The sequence below is a fragment of the Ranitomeya imitator genome, chromosome 5 (genome assembly GCF_032444005.1).
Source record: "Ranitomeya imitator isolate aRanImi1 chromosome 5, aRanImi1.pri, whole genome shotgun sequence".
Lineage (NCBI taxonomy): Eukaryota > Metazoa > Chordata > Amphibia > Anura > Dendrobatidae > Ranitomeya > Ranitomeya imitator.
In genome coordinates this window covers 49288676-49308343 of record NC_091286.1, presented here as the reverse complement: position 1 = coordinate 49308343, position 19668 = coordinate 49288676, and the positions used below count along the sequence as shown (strand labels likewise).

Genomic DNA, 19668 nt, shown 5'->3' with positions numbered 1-19668 from the left:
GTCTCTTATCGGATTGCTCTTCGTAGGGGGACTCCAGAGGTGGTCCTCACGGCGTCCCGATTGAGCAGGAAGGTCCCTCGGATCGTCCCAAGGTCCCGCGATTCTCTCGCAGTGGTGTTGACATTTTGGCCATTCCTTGGTCGCAGTTCCTGCTCCCCTATCGGTTCCCACCCCTTTCCTTGCTTTCCAAGCTGTCGAAAAAGATCAGATGGGATGGGTGCCGGTCATTCTGATCGTCCCGGATTGGCCCAGGAGGTCTTGGTTTGCAGACATCGTCAATCTTCTCGCGGACACCCCTGGTGCCTTCCAAACAGACCCGATCTGCTGTCTCAGGGTCCAATCTGCCACCCAAATTATCGGTCGCTCAGTTTAATGGCGTGGCTGTGGACTCCACAGTTTTAAGAGCGTCCGGCCTTTCGGGCCGGATGAGTCACACTATAATCCAGGCTAGGAAGCCTTCGTCTTCTTCCAGGATCTACTATCGTACCTGGAAGGCTTACTTTCGTTGATGCGAGTCCAACTACTTGTCACCTATGTCCTTTTTCCCTGCCTTCCATTTGGTTTTCCTTCAGGCAGGACTGGATTCGGGCTTCGCTCTCAGTTCCCTAAAGGGCCAGGTTCCTGCGCTCTTCTTCCCTTTAAGAAGACTTTATCTTCTCAGCCACAGGTTAAGACCTTCCTTCAAGGAGTAGTCCACGCTGTCCCTCCGTACAGGGCCTCTGTGGATTCATGGGATTTAAAGGTTGTGTTGTTGTTCTTAGGGGTTCCCCCCTTTGAGCCTCTCAGGGAGTTTTCCCTGTCAGTTCTATCTCGGAAGGTGGCTTTTCTCAGGTCCATCTCTTCGATCCGCCGCGTTTTTGAGTTGACGGCCTTTTCCTGCCGACCTCCTTTCTTGATTTTCCACCAGGACAAGGTGGTCCCAGGCCTCCGCCTTCCTTCCATTTCTCGAGATGGTTTTCATCTTTTCACCTCAATGAGGACATCGTTCTACCTTCCCTTTGTCCAGCTCTGACTCATCCTCTGGAGCGATCGTTTAACAGGCTGGACCTCGTCAGGGCAGTGAGGATCTCCCTGGCTAGCACGGCCGCTTTTCGAAAGATGGATTCTCTTTTCGCCATCCCTGATGGCGTGCGTAGAGGCCTGCCGGCTTCCAAGGCGACTATTGCTCGCTCGTTCAGAACGGCAATTTTGGAAGCTTACCGGGTCAAGCACAGAGGGCCCCCTCCTGAGATGTAGGCTCTCTACCCGGGCAGTCGGCGCTTCCGGTGCGGTAAGTCACAGGGCTTTCGCTGACAGCTTTGCAAAGCGGCAACCTGGTCTTCCATCCACACGTTTCGCCGAACTACGGTGGACTCCAGCCTGGGCAGAAGGATCCTGCAGGCGGCAGTGGTGAGTCCTCGGACCTGATGGAAGTCTGTTTTTCCCACCCCAGGGACTGCTTTGGGACGTCCCATGGTTCCTGTGTCCCCCAATGAAAGGCGATAGAGAAAACAGGATTTTTGGTTGCTTACCGTAAAATCTGTTTCTCGGAGCCTTCATTGGGGGACACAGCACCCTCCCAAGTTGAACAGCTCTGTTTACTGGTTACGTTTGAGTTCTTTGAACACTCTTTGGGTGTTTGAATCTGTTAATCTGTGAAGCGCCGTGGATTTTGTTGGCGCTATATAAAGTTTATTATTATATTATTATTTCTCTTTTACATGTTGCTTCTCCTACTGCTTTCTCACTAACTGAATATCCTGCTTCCTGTCGGTGGGGTGTACACTGCAGAGGAGGAGCTAACTTTTTTATTTGCATAGTGTCAGCCTCCTAGTGGCAGCAGCATACACCCATGGTTCCTGTGTCCCCCAATGAAGGCTCCGAGAAACAGATTTTACGGTAAGCAACCAAAAATCCTGTTTTCTTTTTTTTTTATTTTTATTCACTAAACTTTATCAGCATTCACATGAGACAAATGTACCCTGACAAAAATGCTGCAAACACTCTGTAAGGCTATGTGCACACGCTGCAGATTCGCTGCGGATTGGCTGCTGCGTATCTGCAGCAGTTTTCCATGAGTTTACAGTACAATGTAAACCTATGGAAAACAAAATCTGCAGTGCACATGTGGAAAAAAACGCAGCGGTTTATATTCCGCAGCGTGTCAATTTTGTGCAGATTCCGCAGCATTTTATACCTGCTCCTCAATAGGAATCTGCAAGTGTAAAAACGCAAGAGAGTAGGTTTTGCCTGCGGGGTAAAAATGCTGCAAAAACGTGGTGTGAACATAACTGAACACAATCCAGTAGTAGAGGGTGTAAAGTGTGTATGTACCGTATGTATGTGCCATATATGTTTGTGTACATGAATGGATGCAACATCCAGAACATGACGCTAACCAACAGGCGTTTCCAAAAACGTGTTTTTGTGTGTTCTTCTCGTACCGTGCTGTTAATTTCATGTACCGCTAAACCTTTTAATGTGTATTCACATAGTTCTGCTGCATAGATCGGAGAAATCGTTCTTACCCATCACGTTAGCTGTTTTGTTTGTAAGATTGGAGGGAGGGTTATTAGAGGGAGGGAGGGTTATTAGAGGGAGGGAGGGTTATTAGAGGGAGGGAGGGTTATTAGAGGGAGGGAGGGTTATTAGAGGGAGGGAGGGTTATTAGAGGGATGTTGGAGGGAGGGAGGGATGTTGGAGGGAGGGAGGGATGTGGGAGGGAGGGATATTTGAGGGAGGGATATTTGAGGGAGGGATATTTGAGGGAGGGATATTTGAGGGAGGGATATTTGAGGGAGGGATATTTGAGGGAGGGATATTTGAGGGAGGGAGGGATGTTGGAGGGAGGGAGGGATGTTGGAGGGAGGGAGGGATGTTGGAGGGAGGGAGGGATGTTTGAGGGAGGGAGGGATGTTTGAGGGAGGGATGGTTGAGGGAGGGATGTTTGAGGGAGGGATGTTTGAGGGAGGGAGGGATATTGGAGGGAGGGAGGGATATTGGAGGGAGGGAGGGATATTGGAGGGAGGGAGGGATATTGGAGGGAGGGAGGGATGGATATTGGAGGGAGGCAGGGATATGGGAGGGAGGGATGGATATTGGAATGAGGGAGGGATATGGGAGGGAGGGATATGGGAGGGAGGGATGGATATTGGAATGAGGGAGGGATGCATATTGGAAGGAGGGATGGATAGTGGAAGGAGGGGAGGGATGGATAGTGGAAGGAGGGGAGGGATGGATAGTGGAGGGAGGCATAGGGGAGGGATGGATAGTGGAGGGAGGCATATGGGAGGGATGGATAGTGGAAGGAGGGAGGGATGCATAGTGGAAGGAGGGAGGGATGGATATTGGAGGGATGGTTGGATATTGGAAGCAGGGATGGATAGTGGAAGGAGGGATGGATGGATAGTGGAAGGAGGGATGGATGGATATTGGAAGGAGGGATGGATAGTGGAAGGAGGGAGGGATGGATGGATATTGGAGGGGGATTGGATATACCTGTTGGCTTATTGCTTCTCTCATACGCTGTTACATGGGGCATCAGTGATATCCAACCTGTGCAACAATCTGAAGCATGTGTAAAACTAAGCCCCCAGCATGTGGAGAATGCACAACATGGGAATAAACGTCGATGCTAACGTGACCGGTCATTTTTCTTTTACATTTTCTTGTGACCTTTTGCATTTATGCTTCCTGAAAGTCTTCATTGTATTTACAGGGGAAATGCAATTTTTAATGGAAACCAAGGAGGTGTGTATATCTTTGGTGATGGAAGAGGCCTTATAGAAGAAAATGACATATATGGTAAGTTTTAGATTTTGCCTATTTTTCGAGCTGTTATTTATTTATTTTTTTTGTCATTGCTGATTTACTTGCTGTTCATCGCAGGCAATGCTTTAGCAGGCATTCAGATCCGCACAAACAGCTGCCCTATCGTCAGACACAACAAGATCCACGACGGCCAGCACGGTGGCATATATGTGGTGAGTGTCACATAAAATCTTATGTAGATAGATAGTGGGCGATCTGTAATCAGGGCTTGTGTAACACTGAAGAGGCAACTGAAAATTACCAGCTGTGCTGTGCCCTCGTCCTAAATCTTGTCTCATTAGCCAAAAAGGAGACCTTAGATTCTGTTAGTGGGAACATATATCAAAAGTAGTGTTCATTCTAGCCAAAGTTGAAGCTTTTGATGTACAATGCGACAGTGTATGACCACGCGTGGCATATTATACACGCATCACAACATTGTCATTATCTTTCAGACTGACGCGTTGTCTTTAACCTTTGTCATTCGCATCACTTTGTAAATGTCCCTGTGCAGATAGACCATTACTTTTATGCAAAATACCCACTCAAAATTATATTGGATACTTATAGCCCATTTTCTCTACCAGATTCCTCCAGGGCGGTTCAGGCGCTTTCAGACCAAAACTGCAGATTTCTTACCCCCCTCATTGCGAACATTGCAATGTTGTTCTCCTCATTTACAGTAAAGACGCCCCGGTATTTGCAATATTGATTATAGTGATTGTGATTTTTGCTTTGTCTCGCAGCATGAAAAAGGGCAGGGTGTAATTGAGGAGAACGAAGTTTATAGCAACACCCTGGCTGGTGTTTGGGTGACGACAGGAAGCACTCCGGTGTTACGGAGGAACCGGATACACAGCGGAAAGCAGGTATGCAGAAAGCAGTCTGTACTGCGGGTTACTAAGTGTCCACTGCTCATCTAAATGCCCAGATTACAGCGAATCCCCCACGTATCGCAGAGCTCAGCATTTTATTTTTGTTAGAAAATGTGCACGTGGCCAAGGCACCGTTATCTAATCTGCTAATGTGGCCAGAAATCCCCTGCCAGGTCCGCACGTGTGGCATCCACCATAGGTGGGCTGTGCAGAATATCTACTGCAAAGTAGAGCATGCTGTGATTGCAAAGCCCACTCACATTCTTTCCACGTCTCTCCTCGCCCCATAGTCAAGCCCAGATCTATACACACCAAAAACCCTGCTAGTGACAGATGTAATGCTTGGATGGTGGAGCTTCAGATATCAAGTAAAGCATTTTACCACGAAGCAAGGCCCCATCTCTGCATTTGTTGCTATATATGAATCTGTGTGGTTTTTTTTTTTTTAATAGAGGGGTGGTTCTCCTTTTCCCCCCAGGTGTGCACCACTTTCCTGTTTGTGGTGGGTTGGTGCACATGTGAAAACTGACCCTTTGGGCTGATCTCCCATCCTGAAACGTTCGCTCTACCATTCTGCGAACAGTGGCACCTTTGCGTCTGCTGCTTCAGTGGAGTGCCGGGTACCGACGCTCGCTGACTCGTTCAGAACGGCATTCTCTAAGCAGTGACCTCCTTGCCTAGAAACGTCAAAGGTGGTCGGTAAGCTTGACCAAGAGGAGAACATTATTGAATTAAAAATCCCTCCCCATCTTCAAAGCCGAGAGGATTTTTAATATATGGTAAATAGCAGAGTAATTCTCCCCCGTTTTTAGTGGCGTTCATGCATTTTATTGCAGTGCATGCTTACTGTTCGCGGTGGGAATACTCGGCACATCGGTCATACCCATCTGTAGGTCTGCGTTCACTGACCGAGGCCTAAGCATATTACAGTAGGACCCTTTGGGTGGTGAATACATGTATCTGTACAGACCGTCAGACATGTAAATCTGAAAATGCTCCTGACTGGACCTCGTACTCGGAAACACTAGTGAAATACCAGTCGGTAGAATTGTTAAATATCTGCGCTTTTCTGGCAGGTGGGGGTCTACTTTTACGATAACGGCCACGGAGTACTAGAAGACAATGACATCTATAACCACATGTACTCTGGTGTTCAGATACGGTAAGTGCATTTCCTCCCAAGAATTTATCATCTCTGGTCAGTGGTAAGTGCAAAGTGTAATGTGTCTCATGTCCGGTAATTCATCATTGTCTAGAACTGGAAGTAACCCCAAAATTAGACGCAACAAGATCTGGGGAGGTCAGAACGGGGGGATACTGGTCTACAATTCTGGTGAGTTATTAGCCAAGACCGCAGACTGCAGGTTTTCTTATGGCCGTATACTAACCATCATGCCGTTTGCACAGGGCTTGGCTTCATCGAGGATAATGAGATTTTTGATAATGCAATGGCTGGAGTCTGGATTAAAACGGATAGCAACCCAACGTTACGACGAAACAAAATCCACGATGGGCGGGATGGCGGCATCTGTATATTTAATGGTGGCCGAGGTAAGGAGTCGTAGCCTTTCATGCACTACAGGGAAGCTGCACGTGACCATGCTGATGACCTAATGCAATATTCTACGGCGCCACCTAGTGGTTGACTTGTGGGATCCTCTGTGCTATAGGACCTGCTTCAGTGTTTCAATGTAGGGAACGTAAATGTCGACAAGAGATGGCAGACTGCGATAACTCTTTGATTTTTGTCTGTCAGGGCTGCTCGAAGAAAATGATATCTTCAGGAACGCTCAAGCCGGTGTGCTAATTAGTACCAACAGTCACCCTGTCTTACGGAAAAACAGAATATTCGATGGATTTGCTGCAGGTTAGTTGTATGGAATAAATACAAGAAATAGAAGTATACAGGAGCATTACGTTACCCCCTTCATCCATTCTCAAAATGCCAAACCACAGAAATATCTGCCTTACAATTACACTGACGTTACTGCACTGGGGCTGAGCCTGCGCTATACGGCACTAGTGCTGTCTGTGTTATACAGCCGGCACCCGAGCGTAATTATCAGATGCCCCCGTCACTTGTGATTGATATTTAAGGCTAGGTTCACATTTGCGTTGTGCAGTCCGTTCAACAAATCCGTTAAACGGACTGCACTAAAGCAAGTGCCGACTTTGGCACTGCGCTAGCGCAGATAAAGCATCTGCTAGCTCCATCTGCGCTAGCAGTGATGGACCTGGAAACGCTGCAGCCTGCGTCTTGGGTCTGTCACTCAATGACGGCACATCGCTAGCGCACGCCCATTGTGGGCGTGTCCTAGCGAGGCGTTCGCCATTGCAAGTAATGGCGGCATTAACGGACTGCGCTACACCGCGTTATGCTGCGGTGTAACGTAGTCCGTTAAACGGGTTCACACAACGCAGTGTGAACCCAGCCTAACAGGTTAAGAACAGTGAAGGAGAAGGAGGCTGCTTCCGAGGCCAAGCACCCTTCCCTGGTCCCTGTAATGCAATTGTGGGGTGCTAATGGGTTGTGATGGCGTCTGTGGACCTCTTGAAGGTCCGTGTGTATGCCATGTTGGTACACCTATAAAGCCAAGCCTGTGGCTACATAGTAGACCTGCAGTAATACAGTATGTCTATACAACACATTGCAAATCAGGAGATAACAAGTTCAAGTACCCTAAAGGGACTAAACAAAACATGTAAAAAAAATAAAAAAAATTCAAAAAAAGCGCCCCCTAATCAAACTAATGGAATGAGAATATATTTATTCTCCCCCACCCCCCCACCCCCCAAAAAAAAACATACACTACCGTTCAAACGTATAGGGTCACCCAGACAATTTTGTGTTTTCCATGAAAACTCATACTTAATGAAATGAGTTGAAAATCTAGTCCAGACATTGACAAGGTTAAAAAAAAAGATTATTTGAAATAATAATTTTCTCCTTCAAACTTTGCTTTTGTCAAAGAATGCTCTTTGCAGCAATTCCAGCATTGCAGACCTTTGGCACTCTAGCAGTTAATTTGCTGAGGTAATCTAGAGAAATTTCCCCCCATGCTCCCAGAAGCCCCTTCCACAAGTTGGTTTGGCTTGATGGGCTCTTTTTGCGCATCATATGGTCAAGCTGCTCCCACAACAGCTCAATGGGGTTGAGATCTGGTGACTGCGCTGGCCACTCCATTACAGATAGAATACCAGCTGCCTGCTTCTTCCCTAAATAGTTCTTGCATAATTTGGAGGTGGCTTTGGGTCATTGTCTTGTTATAGGATGAAACTGGCTCCAATCAAGCGCTGTCCACAGGGTATAGCATGGCGTTGCAAAATGGAGTGATAGCCTTCCTTATTCAACATCCCTTTTACCTTGTACAAATCTCCCACTTTACCGGCACCAAAGCAACCCCAGACCATCACATTACCTCCACCATGCCTGACAGATGGCGTCAGGCACTCTTTCAGCATCTTTTCAGTTGTTCTGTGTCTCACAAATGTTCTTCTGTGTGATCCAAACGCCTCAAACTTGGATTTGTCTCTCCATAACACTTTTCCAATCGTTCACTGTCTGTGTTCTTTGGCTAACAAAAGGAAAAGATTACTATGGGCAAGTCTCAGATATGACTTTTTCTTTGCCACTCTGCCCTGAAGGCCGGCATCCCGGAGTCGCCTCTTCCCTGTAGATGTTGACACTGGCGTTTTGCGTGTACTTTTTAATGAAGCTGCCAGTTGAGGACCTGTGAGGCGTTGATTTCTCAAACTACAGACTCTAATATACTTGTCTTGTTGCTAGTTGTGCAGCGAGGGCCGCCCACTTCTTTCTACTCTGGTTAGAGCCTGTTTGTGCTCTCCTCTGAAGGGAGTAGTACACACCGTTGTAGGAAATCTTCAGTTTCTTGGCAATTTCTCACATGGAATAGCCTTCATTTCTAAGAACAAGACTAGACTGTCGAGTTTCACATGAAAGTTCTTTTTTTTTTCTGGCCATTTTGAGAGTTTAATGGAACCAATAAATGTAATGCTCCAGATTCTCAACTAGCTAAAAGGAAGGTCAGGTTTATAGGTTCTCTACTCAGCCAAACTTTTCAGCTGTGCTATCATACTTGCACAAGGGTTTTCAAGGGTATTCTAACCATCCATTAGCCTTCTTACACAGATAGCAAACACAAAGTACCATAAGAACACTGGAGTGATGGTTGGTGGAAATGGGCCTCTATACACCTATAAAGATATTGCATTACAAACCAGACGTTTGCAGCTAGAATAGTCATTTACCACATTAACAATGTATAGAGTGTACTTCTGAATCATGTAATGTTGGCTTCATTGGAAAAAAAACTGTGCTTTTCTTTAAAAAAAAAAAAAAAAAAAGGAAATTTCTAAGTGACCCTAAACTTTTGAACTGTAGTGTAATTTGGATCTCAGAATGGTACAAGTGAAAACTACAGCTCAGTTTTTTTTTTCAGATTTCTGCACTCCCAAAAATATATTAATGTTTTTAAAATCTCATCGATCCAGCATAGCCGTCATGTTAGTGGGAACTAACCAACCATCTTATTGGAGGATCTTGGTTAATGCAGATGAACCAGTTATCATATATTGGTGAAGGGCATTCATAAAGGAATCTCAATATTCAGGCACCGATGTACATACGACTCCCAAAAACCAAAGCGGAGCCTGGACGTCACCCCCATACACAGACACACAGATCGGCTAGGAGTGTATAGAGGAGTTGAAATGGCATTTTTCATTATGGTTTTTGTTTTGAAGGTATTGAAATCACAAACCACGCGACTGCAACCCTAGAAGGCAATCAGATATTCAACAACCGATTTGGAGGACTATTTCTGGCATCTGGTGTTAATGTTACCATGAAAGGTATGTGTTGCTCCTGGCACAATGCGCAGAGCCAGCGTTGGTGGACAGGGTTCCATTAGATCGCCACCATTGTTTTCCTAAAAGCAGTTGTCGCCTGCTTTCATTTTATTTATTTTTTTACATTTTTTTTGTGGGGTGGAGGGATGAGCTGGGATTTCGCCATATGCAATAGGGAAAATAGAATTGGGATTTTCTATGAAAGCAAAATATATTTTCATATTTAATTTAAGATTATAAATAAAAAAACAAAAAAAACTATTGCACTACGCAGGTGCTGTGTGTGGCCAAGGAGCACAGCCACAAGCGGGGTCACATGTGCAAGTTTGCAAGCAATGCTTGGTGTGCCCATGCTTTGGGTACACGAGTTTCATAGTGGCGCTCTATCCTGAAAGTTCCCCCCTATCCAATGAGAGTTAGAGTTGCAATCTCACAACTTTAGACAGTAGGGTTGAAAGGCTTATACATATATATATGTCTCCTCAGCGGCATTGTGACATCTGGTAGGGTAGAACATGGGCGCTCAGTTACCGGAGTATCTGCATGTGGCGTATGTACCCACCCAAAAAACTGGATTGAATCCTATCAGAGAAAATGAGTATAAATCTTTCCTGAAGGAACAGTCTTTACTTTTCCCTGACAGGTTCCAATCTCTTAGCTGATGGTTGAGGTCCCAGCACATCTGGCCCGCTTCCCGTGAGCAGCTCCATTATTTTCTAGTCTGCAGTAGGCTCATGATGCCATTAAGTATTCCGGTCCTATTTTTGTATTTCTTGCAGATAATAAAATAATGAACAATCAAGATGCCATAGAAAAAGCAGTCAATAGAGGCCAGTGTCTATATAAGATATCGAGTTACACCAGCTACCCCATGCATGACTTTTACAGGTAACATTTCATTGTTTTGGTCTGATGGGATCACAGATAACCGATTTTACGTTGCAGATTCCCGTTTCTCTAAGCTGGAATTCTGTGCTACGTCTTCTATATTTCTTGCCAGAGAAGCTGCTCACCATGCAGGGCGGATACTCCCTTTTCTCAATCACATGGTTCTTGAAAGTAGAATATTCTTCTATGTAAGGATAATGTACTTTATCTACTGCGTAAAGGTAGCAGCGTCCCATTACAGCAGCTTGTAATACCGGACCATATCTGTGCTCATATGGACATTATTTTTTATTTTTAAAGAACACAAAAATGATAGCTGCCTACAGGACTTTAACATTTTTTTTTTCCCCCACACCATAACCCCCTAGTGGAGCCCAAATAATCACAGAAAAAAGTCAGCCATGCTTAATAACACCTGGTCACAATACTAATGTACTGCAGGATGTAGCAGGATCCCATGATAAAAAGTGCAGGCAGCACAGGTGCAAAATACTGCTGACCAACCACCGTCATCCATGACAGTTGGTTGCTTAGTATTGTAAATGCACATGTATAAGGCGACACTCGCACGTGTAGTGCACCATGCCTGTGTAAAGCCTATCTGTGACACCCATACTATTAAATCAGCTGAACTTCTGAGAACTGAGTGCACCCCGCAAGAAAAGATGTCTCAATTCTGTCCACCAACACTACAGGACCTGGCCACATCCTGCAAATATGAAGAAAAAAAAAACTCATTAGGAATTGGTTCATATTTTTTCAAAAATACACAAACTCTCGACCTGCATAAAGGCGTCGCCTCTGCCTTTTATCAAGGGGGGCCTGCTGCATCCTGCAGTAGATTAGTATTGTGACCAGGTTTTGATGTGCAAATAGCCTCTCTACCGAGGAAGAGGACTTGAACTTTTAGGTCACTTATTGGGGGTAGTAATTTTGAGTCGATATCAACCCTTTAACACGCCTTAGCAAAAGCTTTGGGATAAGAAGCCAAACCAGACAATCCATTTGCATGCCTGTTTGGGGTGTTTGCTCCTCATCAGTGCAAAGCAAGAGGACTGACTTTGGCCAGGTGAGAGGTGTCTGACGCGGTCTTGGAACTCTCCACAAAGAAACGTTCCTCTTTTGACTGCTTGTCGTAGGCCTCACCTAGCTAAACTGGATCTCCTGCTTTGCACTGATGAGGGGGCAAATTCCCTGAAACACAAGGCTGCAAATGTAGTCTTTTTATCCCCAGTCATGCGGCAAGGCCTTTTTTAAAGTGTGGATATTGACTTTTAGGTTTGCTACCCCAATAGGCTTTGCCAGGGTTCAAGTCCTTTCTTTCTGTAGAGGCTATTTGCATTATTCCCAGAGGAGCACTGCATGTAACTCAGCGAGGCGTGATGTTACCCAGAAAACTGGTGTAAAATCTTTGAAAAGATGCACCTTATTTGCGTAAGTGGGTGTCACGCGTACATTTTGCAACTTTTTGCCGTTTTCAACTCTGAAATGGGTAGTGCTGGGAAGGGATGAGGCCCAGTCACATCACATTCATGCAGCATTTTCCAAGGCAGAAAAGCTACTCCAGTCACTGAGTGGAGTATTATTTCAAGATTTTCAATTGTGACTCAAGAGGCGCCAAATTCATTGAGTGGCGTGTACCTCTTAATAAATTTGGTGCCTGGTACTCCAGCAAGTGTGCTCTGCGCCGTCTTATTGAATTGGCCCATTTGACTCCAGGTATTGCCAGTTTTTGTTTTTTTCCCTCCCCCCTGCTATTTCTGGATTTGATGTCCTTTCAGTGAATAGTCCCTTATTCATTGGATTATATGGGAAGGATATAAAAACCTTGTGGTTGCCTTTAAAGTCTTACCCTTTTTTTAGTGACTGGATTTCATAGGTGGCTTTAAAAGCGAGCTATAGTCAGAAAATTGTGTATTAAATCATTATTGTTAATACAGATTGTGATATAGGAGTGTAAAAAAAAAAATAGTCTAAAGTCAGTGGCCAGCGTAAAAACTGCAAGACTTCTATAACCATGTAATTTCTAGAAATTCACTTGAACATTAGCAACTTGGACCTTATCAACACGCTCATTAGATGCTTCAATATAAAAGATCTATTATGGGAGGGGGAGCAGAGTCAGGTGTGACATCCTATAGATATCAGCTGTATATAGAGGGGTTACCTGTCATTGTAATCCTGCCTCTGATACTGTGGAGCCTTGCTGAAAACTTTTCCTGAAATAACAATGAGGAGTCCAGTACTCATAGACAGGGCTGGCCCCAGGGCGAAAGAGTCTCAGTGGGCCCCCCCTTAACACATACCACGATTCATGATCGCATATAGCACAGCCCACGTAGCATATAGCACAGCCCACGGGCAATCAAAAGAGCGTATCTGCACCAAAATAGTATAATTAAAAACGTCAGCTCGGCATGCAAAAAATAAGCCCTCACTTGACCCCAGATCACGAAAAATGGAGACGCTACAGGTAACGGAACATTTCTTAAAAATAAAAAAAAATTGCACAAAGTTTGGAACATTTTTTTTCACAACTTAGACACCAAACATCTCTAGGGTCTTTATCTATGAACTCATACTGGCCTGGAGAATCACAATGGCAGGTCAGTTTTAGCATTTAGTGAACCTAGTAAAAAAGCCAAACCAAAAACAAGTTTGGGATTGCACTTTTTTTTGCAATTTCACCGCACTTGGAATTTTTTTCCCATTTTCTAGTACACTATATGGTAAAACCAATGGTGTCATTCAAAAGTACAATTTGTGCTGCAAAAAATAAGTCCTCACATGGCCATATTGATGGAACAATACAAAATGTATGTCTCTGGGAAGGAGGGGAGTGAAAAAAGAAAACGCAAAACCGAAAACTCCGATCATTAAGGGGTTAAAAAACAAAATTAGTAATCTTACATTTTTCAAAGCCCAAAATATGAGGAAAAAATATGCAACACAATTTTTTTTTTTTTTTTAAAGAGTAGGTCATTTTTTCTGATGATGGCTGGAAGCAATCTCACATGGGGTAGCAAAAACCATCTGAGGGCAACATGATAGAGGCAGAGACCCTGATTACAGCAATGTGTCACTTATTTTACTGGGTGTTTCAATAAAATCACTTTCTGCTGCAGATCTAGCAGAGCTTGGAATTCTGAGGCTTGTAAGCCCATCCCCCACCACTGTGCATAGGCAGAAAGCTGACCATCAGTGGTATGGGTGGGGATACAGATATCATGAGTATTGAGGACTATATGGCGGCAGGTTTTGTAGTCTTCTAGTGATCTGCTGACAAAACAGCAGCCAAGTAAGTGACACATAGCTGGTATCAGGTACATCATTCTGCTCTTAATTAGCTGGTGAAAACCTGGTGACAGATTCCTTCCAAGGTGCAGGCTACCATGAAACTATCAGTAGTGACCTGGCCCCTAAAGTGAACTTACCTGGGGCTGCCAGTCTGATTGCACAGTGCCTGGAAAGGAAGAGCTATTGCGGGACACTAGCATCCACAAAACTGGCTGAAAGTGTCACATGGCAGAATAAGGCTATGTGCACACGATGCGGATTCGCAGATTTTTCCGCCCAGAAAGGCTGCAGATCTGCACTGTGATTTACCCCCCCCCCCCCGGCTTATATAAGAGTCCTTGTCCCAGAAAGCAGTCGGGGAAGGGGGAGTGTTGGGTCACAGAGGCCGGAGCTGCCGGCTGTGGCTAAAGTCTGTGCCGCTGCTAAAGAGAAATTTAATATTCATTTCACTTACGGCGCACACAATGACACCCGCAGCTGCTGGCTTCCAGAAGACAACATACTCACCTTCCAGCGTGCCCTCGCAACATCTCGATGATGCCGGCTTCCAGTGCTGAGCGATCACGTGGCACCGCTCATTAAGGTAATTAATATGCATGCATTTCCACTCCCATAGGCGTAGAGGGAATATACGTTCCCTTAATGAGTGGTGCCACGTGCTCGCTCAGCACAGGAACAGCAACTGGAAGCCGGCACCAATGAGATGCTGCGAGGGCACACTGGAGGGGTGAGTAAGATTGTTTTTTTTTTTGGGTAATAGGAAGCATGCATACAAGGATGGGAGCGTGAGCCATGCATACCAGGACAGCGATTTTTTTTTTATATTTTTTTTTTTTTGGGGGGGGGGGGGGGGGGGAAACCATGCCTACCCAGCTTATACTAGTCAATAAGCTTACCCAGTATTTTGTGGCAAAATTAGGTGCCTCAGCTCATACTCAAGTATATATGGTAATTTGTTTCCGACATTGTCACACTTGAGTCAGGAGATGCTCAGATAGCCCGCACCTTGTGATCAGATAATACCAATTATCACAGACATCGGAACCAGCCTGGAATATGCAAATTGTATTTGACATTGCAGGACTGGCGACTTGTGAACCCTCGCAGCGTCTGCTTTCTCATAGTGACTACTTACAGACTTTCATGCAAATCCTGGATAACCGCTTTCTAAAGATGCCCCAAACCAGTTGTCACAACATTGTAAAAAGCTTTGAGTTTTGTACTCTACCTAATTTAATGTCTACAATCTGATTCTATACAGCGTAATATAATATCTTTCACTTATCTTGAGCCCAGCCTAGTGTTAATTCATTTTTGCTACACTTTCGAGGACCCAGTACTATATATTACAGCCCATTGATTCCCTGGCAGCACCGAGGCTACAAACGGGTCTCAGCAGTGAGATACTCCCATGGTTAGGTTATTGGCAGACCGTACTAACCACTTATCCACAGAAATTAGAAAAACCTGGCTGCTTTCTTCTAGTGCCACACACAAGTTGTCTGGTTTTGCAGCAGTGCCACAAACTGGTGTAAGAAAAGCCATGTTTTTCTAACCCCTTTAAGAATAATCTCTTTAGTAAAGCGTTCTTTGCAATTCTGGTTTTGCATTCGATGTAAGGAAGCACCTGAAATCCTGAGGGCGTATGAAGATAACCCATCTTAAACTTTTCTTCATCCTTAGATGTCACACCTGTAACACCACAGACCGCAACGCCATCTGTGTGAACTGCATTAAGAAATGTCACCAAGGCCATGATGTAGAGTTTATTAGACACGATAGGTAAGTGTGCATCGCCCCCACCATCGCTGGTTAGTTTCCGGCGTCCTGCCATTTCATTAATACCGTTTTTTTTTTTTCCTGTTCCAGGTTCTTCTGTGACTGTGGTGCCGGAACGCTGTCTAATCCTTGCACATTAGCCGGGGAGCCCACACACGACACAGATACATTATATGACTCTGCTCCTCCTATAGAATCTAATACTTTGCAACACAACTGAACTTAAGACGGGGGAAGTCCTGCCATTCTAAAAAGAACTGTTTAAAAGTTTTGGTTTTTTTATGTTGGGAAAAATTAAAAGCTAAATGAAGAAAAAAAAACAAAACCCGTGCCCATTTCTGGAAAACAATTAATGTGATGAAATTTCAACCTGCCAAAAAAGGAAGTTGAGCTGGACGAGGCGATCTGTTGACTCAGGATCTAAGGAAGAATTGGGCATTTTTTTTTTTCTTTTTTTTAAGCATTACTCAAAGATGTTTCAGAAGGACAGAAGTGAAGAGAAAAGAAGCTACTGTTTTGTATAGAGGCCGTCTCCTGTGGGTGTTTTTAACTCATGCGGGCAGGGGCAAGCCTAATGTGCAGTAGTCCTAATCTGTAGACAGGCAGCAGTCGTTGTTGCCGCCGTACACACGGACATGGGTACCAATTGCTTTTTGTAACATGGTAAAATGTGAGCTAGCACTTCTGCATTTCTTTTGGGAACTTTTTTTTTTTAACACGTATTCAGATTTGAGATATTTTAATGCTTTAATCTCATGTAGTTTTTTTTTTATTTTTAATTTCAAGCAAAAATTTATTGTACTTGAAAAGTGTCCTGTTTCTGTTAGCCCACCATAGCATTGCTGTAAACTGTACTCATGTCCCAGTATCTATGTTCTTTCTATGAAAGAGGAAAACACTAATCTTAATCCAGCAATTTTTCTGGTATCCTTTTGGAAAAGTTAGAATGTTGTCTCCTTTCCTCTCGTACCTTCCCCGCGACAGTTTCCATGTTCATAATCTCCCTCTCCCCCGAAGAGGACAAGTTGGGCGAGGAGTCTGAAGCGCCACGTCTTAGGCTTCGATTAATCCTTCCCCGGGAAGTGGCGGGTGTTGACTTTGGTTTAAAGTTTACTGTAGTCTCTTCCGAGTGCTCCTGTACGTTACTGTTCATTTTTTGTTTGAACAGCCTGGAACTTGTACACTGCTGGAAATTGAGAGATTTCCTGCTTCATGAAGCTGAGACGAGCATATATAAAGTTTCATAGCTTTTGTTTTAAATTTTACAATTTTTTTTTGTTCCTCTCCCCATTTATATGTATTGGTGACAGTGGGTAATCAAAACAGCCTGAAAGTGTATGCATGTACCATAACATCTAGACTTAATATATTGTGGAGTATTCAATAACCATTATGTAGAGGGTAGGTATGAATAAAAAAAAAAAGGGGGTTTAATTTCCTAGGAAAGAAAAATGGAAATACGGTCATTTTTAAAAAATAAAGTTTATTAGATCATAATGTGTGAAAACCAGCCTTGTGAATAAACACCAAAAATCACCATTGTACTTTCTACAAGTTATTACACCATCGCCAGGAGTTTGCTGATCGCTTGGCTATCCAATGTGTCCCTTTCCATTAAACCGTGCAGCTCCCTGCAAGAAGAAACCAAGGTCATTATATGGTGGCCATTATTACACGGTGCAGGTTTTACAACAGGACTTTACATTTGTCATGGCATCAAATAAATGTTAACCAATTACTAGTCACATTAAAGTTTTATTTTTGTGGACCATTTTGGTGTACAAAAAAAAAAATCACCAGCGAATAGTACTGTCTTTAAAACCAATGTCTGATTTGTTTTGTTCCAGTTTTTGTTGAAATTGCCAGCTTTTTTCCCCCCCATATCCGTTTGTGAGGTTGCTATTTTACCTGATTCTTAAGGTTTCTTTTTACTAGTGTCCCATACATCATATGCAGGGGTGATAAGAGTAGGGTCATTGTAATCCTGCCTCTGAAGGAAACTGCTGTCAATGCTTCCTGAGAGGAATAGGGTCATGTTCACATGTTTTTGCAGCTTTTTTTGTGTGAATTTTCAGCTGTGTTTCACAGTACCAGTAAAGACAGACTTAATGCACACTGTCAAGAAAGAAAGTGTGTGCATGAAGTTTCAGACGTTACTGGTACCGTGAACCAGCTGAAAGTGTGCATGAAGGTGTGAACATAGCTAGGAATGTAAAAATGCAACACAGCCTAAGGCTAACTTTTATGCAACGTTTAAGCTGCTTCCATAAAGCAGGTTTGGCTGAGCTTTTCTCTCGTGCATGCTGATTTTAAAGTAGAATCACAAGCACTAAACAATCAGGTTTTGGCACCAAAACCTGGTCCCTGCATTTTTGTGCTACCCATGGCTTTCAATGGGTGAAAAGTGCTGAAAAGGGACATGCTGCATTTTGAAAAAAAAAAACAAGCTCTTTAGGTTTTCTTTCCAAAGAATTGTCAAAGCTTGTTTTTTGCAGAATGCAGCACTTTTCACCTACTGAAAGCCATGGGGTGGCGCAAAAACACATCAGGTTTTACTGAGTTTTTGGTGCCAAAACCTAATGAAGCTGAATGACAGTGCACCAAAACCTGCTTTTGGTAAGCCGCTTAGACTAGGCTATGTGTAGACATTGTTTATAAGTGAGCTAGAAGAAACAATTGCAGGATTAGTAGTTTAAGTTAAGGAAAAAAAGCTTTTTTGCAAATCCAAAAAAGATCATTCCTTAGTTGTTCAGACACTGTTTGTTTAAGCGGTTATGTCCACCAGCTATCTATAATGTAGAGTGGCTATGCTGGAGTACTGAACCGTGTCAGCTTCACCTTTAAGGGCTGCTATGTTTGCATTTCCACTACCAGTATTTAAAGGAACCTGGCTCCTGATTTCCCCCCCCATCAGGTACAGCCAGCTCCTTTCCAGCCCTCTGTTACACTGTGTCCCTAGTCACCTATGCAATAACAGCTTTCCTTATCACCATCCTCCATGTGGATGACGCATCTTACATCCCCATTATTCTCCTGCACTTCTATTTGCCCCGCTGAGGGTAGAGCACCAATGACCAGCGGGCAGAGAAACACCTCTGAGCAGGAGCATGATGACTGTAGGATGTGTCGTCCTCTTAAAGCAGGACAGCGATTGCAGGAAGAGTAAAGACTGTGAATCAGACAAACCACTACATTTCTAATTGCAGACATTTCCTAATATTAAGCCTACTACATATTGGGATAAAATCTTAAAGTTCAGAATGTTCTTTAAGTCACATCAACAGCATACCATTCCATTAACCTTTTACATGAGGATTGTATTTTGCAGTTTACCGTACTGCTTACATTGCTGCTTTTTACTTGGTATGGAATATTAGAAATAATTTATCAGCCTTTTCCAAAAAGAGGTCTCTGCTCAGGAAGTGACTGTAGGGGATACAACGTTTATACCTGAAATGCAGCCCAAGTTGGACAGATTTAATGTGTTCACTTCAACATTTTGAAATGGATTCCATCCTAACTACAGAAAAGACAAATGTGATGCCAATGGCGGCAACAGCAAGACTCCATTCGCTGTGCCGCAGCAGTAACTTGCCTGCATAAAGGAAGGTTGACGACACTGCTCATAGAAGTGCTGATAAGGATCGGATAATAGCACGAGTGCAGGATTATAACTGACCGTCACAGGGCAGTGTGGCCTGCATGGGAGCAGTAGGATAATATAGTTAAAGACTTTTAAGCATTATATTACCTGTATGCCCATAGTAATTGCTTAAAAGCATCCAGGGGGTGAAAAATTCCCTTTAAGGTATTTGCACATGTTGCGGATTATTCACGCAAGTTCTAAAAAATCCGCAGGTAAAACACCCTGCATTTTAACATGCGTTTTTACACCTGCAGATTCCAATTATAGAGTAGGTGTAAAATACTGCAGAATCCGCACAAAGACTTGACATGCTGCGGAAAATAAATAGCATTTCCGCAGCATGTGCACTGCGGATTTTGTTTGCCATACGTTTACATGGAACTGTAAACTCAAGGAAAACTGCGAATCCACATCGTGTGCACATACCCTTAACCTCATGTTGACGTATATCTGGGAGCTTATTTCAGCAACAGGACACTGAAGAGAAAGTGTAACTGACAATGAAAAGATCTTGTGTCCTTTTAT

The 19668-nt window shown here is 43.9% G+C and overlaps 2 protein-coding genes across 5 annotated transcripts in view; one reads left to right on the top strand and one right to left on the bottom strand.

Moving 5' to 3' along the window:
- FBXO11 (F-box protein 11) overlaps positions 1-16994 on the top strand; it is a 108435-nt gene extending 91441 nt beyond the window's left edge. For 2 of the 3 annotated variants that reach the window (XM_069768648.1, XM_069768649.1), the window contains exons 13-23: positions 3698-3783; positions 3868-3962; positions 4536-4658; positions 5741-5826; positions 5921-5997; positions 6072-6215; positions 6421-6531; positions 9429-9536; positions 10313-10421; positions 15402-15500; positions 15588-16994. In XM_069768648.1, the coding sequence (XP_069624749.1) occupies positions 3698-3783; positions 3868-3962; positions 4536-4658; positions 5741-5826; positions 5921-5997; positions 6072-6215; positions 6421-6531; positions 9429-9536; positions 10313-10421; positions 15402-15500; positions 15588-15717 (1168 nt within the window). In that variant the 3' untranslated portion in view covers positions 15718-16994. The remainder of the gene's footprint in view (positions 1-3697; positions 3784-3867; positions 3963-4535; positions 4659-5740; positions 5827-5920; positions 5998-6071; positions 6216-6420; positions 6532-9428; positions 9537-10312; positions 10422-15401; positions 15501-15587) is intronic. The other variant, XR_011321906.1, reaches the window with a different exon arrangement.
- Positions 16961-19668, bottom strand: part of MSH6 (mutS homolog 6) — a 37498-nt gene continuing 34790 nt past the window's right edge. For both annotated transcript variants that reach the window (XM_069768646.1, XM_069768647.1), the window contains exon 10: positions 16961-17128. In XM_069768646.1, the coding sequence (XP_069624747.1) occupies positions 17056-17128 (73 nt within the window). In that variant the 3' untranslated portion in view covers positions 16961-17055. The remainder of the gene's footprint in view (positions 17129-19668) is intronic.